This window comes from Myotis davidii, unplaced genomic scaffold (assembly GCF_000327345.1).
Source record: "Myotis davidii unplaced genomic scaffold, ASM32734v1 scaffold1380, whole genome shotgun sequence".
In the NCBI taxonomy this organism is placed as follows: Eukaryota; Metazoa; Chordata; class Mammalia; order Chiroptera; family Vespertilionidae; genus Myotis; species Myotis davidii.
This window is the reverse complement of record NW_006291969.1, coordinates 86,646-91,991: the sequence shown is the minus strand read 5'-3', so window position 1 is coordinate 91,991 and position 5,346 is coordinate 86,646. Positions and strand designations below refer to the sequence as shown.

At 36.3% G+C, this 5,346-nt stretch overlaps 1 protein-coding gene across 2 annotated transcripts in view; it reads right to left on the bottom strand.

The window, feature by feature from the left end:
* Positions 1-2,327: 2,327 nt before the first annotated feature.
* The window catches only part of HSPA14 (heat shock protein family A (Hsp70) member 14), a 49,598-nt gene continuing 46,579 nt past the window's right edge, over positions 2,328-5,346 (bottom strand). Inside the window, exons 13-14 of one of the 2 annotated variants that reach the window (XM_006765313.2) lie at positions 3,984-4,054; positions 2,328-2,546 (exon numbers count right to left, since the gene is read on the bottom strand). In XM_006765313.2, the coding sequence (XP_006765376.1) occupies positions 2,468-2,546; positions 3,984-4,054 (150 nt within the window). In that variant the 3' untranslated portion in view covers positions 2,328-2,467. The remainder of the gene's footprint in view (positions 2,547-3,983; positions 4,055-5,346) is intronic. The other variant, XR_435754.2, reaches the window with a different exon arrangement.

Genomic DNA, 5,346 nt, shown 5'->3' with positions numbered 1-5,346 from the left:
TCCCCAATCGGCCCTGCTCTGAGCCCGACCAGGGGCTGCACCTAGGGATTGGGCCTGCCCTCTGCCACCCGGGAGCAGGCCTAAGCCAGCAGGTCATTATCTCCTAAGGGGTCCCAGACTGTGAGAGGGCACAGGCCGGGCTGAGGGACCCCCCCTCCCCCCGCCCAGTGCACAAATTTTTGTGCACCTGGCCTCTAGTTAGTTTACTCATAAAAAAAAAGTTCCATCATTTCAACATATGTATATATGTGCTTTATATTTTTTATTTACCACAAGGTCAGGAATTGTTATCTTTTAGATTTTTTTTTACTGTTTCATTTCATTACTGCTGTGTATGTGCTCCATGTGAGTGACGTAGGTGGTTATGTAGGTGGGTTCCGACTTAAGGCGAAAATTGCATTACATCATGCCGTAGGAACAGATCTCCGACGTAACCCGAGGACCTACTATATTCAGTAGATCTACTGCTTCCCAGACTTGGTAGAGTCACCTTGTGTAGTAGGTGTCCTGTAGAGTCTAGTGGCTCAGCTATCCCAGACACTTGAGCTGGGAACTCCAGGTGCACCCTTGTGTGAACTGTGTGCAGTCCTACTGTAGTTGAGCCTTGATGTATGTCAGCCTCACTGGGAGGGGCTGACCCGCAGGCCAATCCACTATAAGGATCAGCCTTAATCAATAAGGTATGCCTACCAAAAGGCTGCTTCTTTGGGGACTTACAGTCATATCTGAATTCTCTTTGTGCTTTGGTCAATAATTTGATGCAGAATAATCATGAAAAAGTTTACTTTTGACTTTTGCATCTTTTTTTTCTTGTTAATCACTCACCTGAGGTTATTTTCTTCCATTGATTTTAAGAGAGTGGAAGGGATGGCGAGAGACAGAGAGAGAAACATCAATGTGAGAGAGATGCATTGACTGGTTGTCTTCCGTTCATTCCCTGACTAGGGCCAGGGATAGAGCCTGCAACCGAGGTACATGCCCTTGACTGGAATTGACTCTTCAGTCCATGGGCCGGGACTCTCTCCACTGAGCCAAATCAGGAAAGACGGTTTCTGCATCTTTAGAAATAGAAGATTACTGCCATCTATCTCCCACGAAGTTTGAACAGGTAATAAACAACAGTTTTTGAATTTTACCACTGAGTAAACATTTCTTCTTCTTGCTGGGAACCAAGGAGAAAAATAAGTGGAAAATCCTATGTTGATAATAAGATCTAGAGTCCAATGTGCGCTACTCATGTTGCACCTTTTCCCTGATACAGGCAAATTAGTTGGGTTGTTTTATTTAGAGAATAACATTTTTCATTAATAACCCACTGAGGATCTAAATGCCCCAGAGAATATTTTCTGATGAATATTCATTTGTAAGATGGAAAAATCAAAGTAAACAAAATTGTAAAAAAACCAAGCACCTCTCCTACATTTCCATTCACAAAAAGAAGGCACCGTTTAAAGCAGCAGTTCTCAACCTGTGGGTCGCGACCCCTTTGGGGGTCGAATGACCCTTTCACAGGTGTCGCCTAAGATCATCGGAAAACACATATATAATTCCATATTGTTTTTGTGATTAATCACTATGCTTTAATTATGTTCAATTTGTAACAATGAAAATACATCCTGCATATCAGATAAACAGTAGCAAAATTACAGTTATGAAGTAGCAATGAAAATAATTTTATGGTTGGGGGTCACCACAACATGAGGAACTGTATTAAAGGGTCGCGGCATTAGGAAGGTTGAGAACCACTGGTTTAAAGACTGCTATTTACCCTTCCAGACTTTCTTTCTGTCACATGAATATCTACACACAATTGGTGAGTTTATGAGTTTACTTTTTTCTTTTAAGCAAAAAAGCTATCTTCTTTTGTACATGGTTTTGAATTTTTTTCCCCATTTAATACCAAAGACTTTTCAATTGTTCTCTTAGTCATCTAATAAGAATATAAGTCTTCTTGCTCTGGCTGGGTGGCTCATTTGGTTGGACCGTCGTCCTGTGCAAGAAAAGGTTGTGGGTTTGATTCCCAGTCAGGGGACATTAAGAGACAACTGAGCAATGTTTCTCTCTCACATTGATGTTTGTTTCTCTCTCTCTCTTCCTCTCTCTCTCAAAATCAATAAAAACATATCCTTGGGTGAGGATTAAAAAGAAAAAAGACTTCTTTCTTAACATTATAGAAACAAAACAATTTTAAGAAAACAATGTTAAATTCCCAGTAAAATGCACTTCAATTCACTCAATTTAATTTTAAACAGCTTCATGATAGAAAGAGTTCCTTATATTTCCCACCATTGATTCATCTTAAATGGAAAACAAAAAGGATTGCAATATTTATCAATATATTGTACTTTAATAGAAACATAGATTACACAGTTCATCCAAAAGTATTTCAATATAAACATCACATATGAACACAACCAAGTAATTGATGATATTTTAGTTCTAAAAGAGTCATGGTTTTTCTAAAATACTAAGATGCCACCTCAATAGTGATCACTTCACATTTTCCAGTCTCTTGATCTGTGCATGTCACATGTAAAGATCCATCCCTAAACAAACAAAAATAACATTTCATAAGCTCATTTTATAAAAAGAGAAAGTGCTTAAGAAATTACTTGTGGACTTTTTATAAATGAGATAATGTTAATTTTTGAAAGAAGAGTATTAAGATAAAGAATAAATAGAACTTCAGTGTCTTTAAATTTAGAATCATATGCTATAATTAGATAGTTGTTAAAAATTTCCTCCTATTGCGCTCACCCTCCCAGGAGCACACTCGTGCCTTCCCTTCCTCCTTTTCTTCCCCCACAGCCTAGCACAGTGATGGCGAACCTATGACACGCGTGTCAGAGGTGACATGCAAACTCATTTTTTTTGGTTGATTTTTCTTTGTTAAATGGCATTTAAGTATATAAAACAAATATCAAAAATATAAGTCTTCGTTTTACTACGGTTGCAAATATCAAAAAATTTCTATGTGACATGGCAACAGAGTTAAGTTAGGGTTTTTCAAAATGCTGACATGCCGAGCTCAAAAGGTTCGCCATCACTGGCCTAGCACCTCCTAAACTCTAAGGGACTCCATGAGACCTGCAACCAGGGGAGGAGTGGACAGCAGCAGCTCATCCCGGGGGAACCCCCTGAACCTGTCTCCAAGGGGCCCCTTTTTTCTGACTTCCCAGTGAGCTAAAGCAGCCTAGCCTTGGCTCATTTCTTTCCTATAGCATTTTTGAACCAAAGCAGGCCTGCATGGGCTCTCCTTTTGCTTCTTTTATGCCAAGCACTTTCTTGTTTCACTGTCCCAACGTACTCTCAAGTAAAAAAAATTCCTTTTAGACCACTGAAACCAAAATTATATTCCTTGCAAACCCACAATGATAAAGACCTTAAGTTCAAGACTTTATTCAAGCACAAGACACATCATGCCATTTATAAGCCCAGGCCAAGGCAAACGTACTCTAATAAATTCAATATTCTTGTTAAGTATGGTTTATGAAATGAATTGTCCCAAATGTTAATTTCAAAATGATTTACTCGAAAGATACAGTGTTATGGATGAACTGTTGCTAGGGAAATGGTAACAGCTGGATTTAGTTAGTAATTTATTTCCTAGAGATTTTCTGTAGCAATATTGAAATAAACTTATCCTTTTAGGACAAATAATGTGAATTATGTAAACCTTGGAAAATTATACTAGTATTTAAAATTAATAAAAATTATATCCCAATTTGCATGAACTAGTTTTTTGGTTGATTACACCCAAAATATTTAAAGAGTTCATAAAAAATTTAGAATGCAAATGACCTGAGATATACTTTTCATTATAAAATACAGTAATTCTGTAGGACAAAAATACAAATCATTAATAAAATACAAGTTTTTAGTAAATGTTTTTCCCAGAATGACAATGGGTGAAGAATCAAACTGACAAAAAAGGGCAAGTCTCAAAGTGAACTTTTTAACATCAGAAGTAGTTTAATTTGTACCTTTTCATAGTTAGAACAGCTAAGATGTCATGTAATCCATTTTCTTTTTTATTTAAATCCTGGAGTATAACCTGTTTATGCAGAAATAACAGAAAGATGATTCAGTATTTTGACATATTAATAAACAGATGCATCAGTTATTTCAATGGGCCAAATCCTACTTATTACTGAAACAAAACCTTTAAAATAGGGCAGTTTTTAATTCTCTTACTAGTTATCAAAATTTAGAGAACAGGATTAAGCTTTCTTAATTATGAAATGAAATGTATCCCTACAGGAGAGCATAGAAGATAACTACAGTAACATGTAAATTATGTTTTGGAAAGCCTTCTATATATACTTTTTAAAAAATTCAAATGTTTTAAATACACCTTGAAAACCTATTTAAAAGAAACCTGTGGCAAATTATTTTGTACAACTAAGATTGCATTTACAAGTTAAAGATACTAATGGATTTACTATAAAATTTCTCAATTTCCTAAAGAAAGGTTAACCAATAAAGCAAGTTTGCAAGTAACTTTTCAGATTTTGTCATTATCAAGTTTTATGATCTTAGGCAAGGCACTAGGTATCTTACTTTGATCATTTGTGAAAGGAAGAAGTTAGAACAGGTAGGTTCTCTTAAAGAGTCTCTTTCCAAATTCAGTGTATGTGACTAACTCTTCTCCTGCTGGCATCTGTATATAGGATATGTACATATCCTGCGGGCTTGATCCCTAGTAAGGGGTTCAGCTAATCAATGATTCCATCTCATCATTTATGTTTCTATCTACCACTCCCTTCCTCTATGAAATAAAAATATATTTTCACAAAATTACTTCATGCTTATGTCCTTTGCTGTTTATATAAAAAGATATCAGTATGATATATAATATACAGGATATACTGAGAGTAGTTGCAGAATCTCAGAGAAGTATGTGAAGAGAAAAGGTAGTAAATGTATGAGAAAGAAGCTAAGGAATCCCAAGACTGCCACCCAAGGTTAGAGATCTGGTATAGAATAAAGTGCTTACATAGTAATACACAACAGAAACATTTAGACGAGTTTTTGCAAACTTTACTAGTTGAAGGAGTCTTACACCAGTAGATTTTAAGATTAGGTGGTGCCGACATGCTATATGTGTATTTTCATTATTCTTTTGTTAAAATCAGAAAATAAATTTAAAGCTAAAGATACACGTTGTCTTTTGTTACCTACATTTGTTTTATTATTTTTTTAAAAAATATATTTTTATTGATTTCAGAGAGGAAGGAAGAGTGAGAGAGAGATAGAAACATCCATTATGAGAGAAAATCATTGATCGGCTGCCTCCTGCATGCTCCACACTGGGGATGGAGCCTGCAACCCCGGCATGTGCCCCGA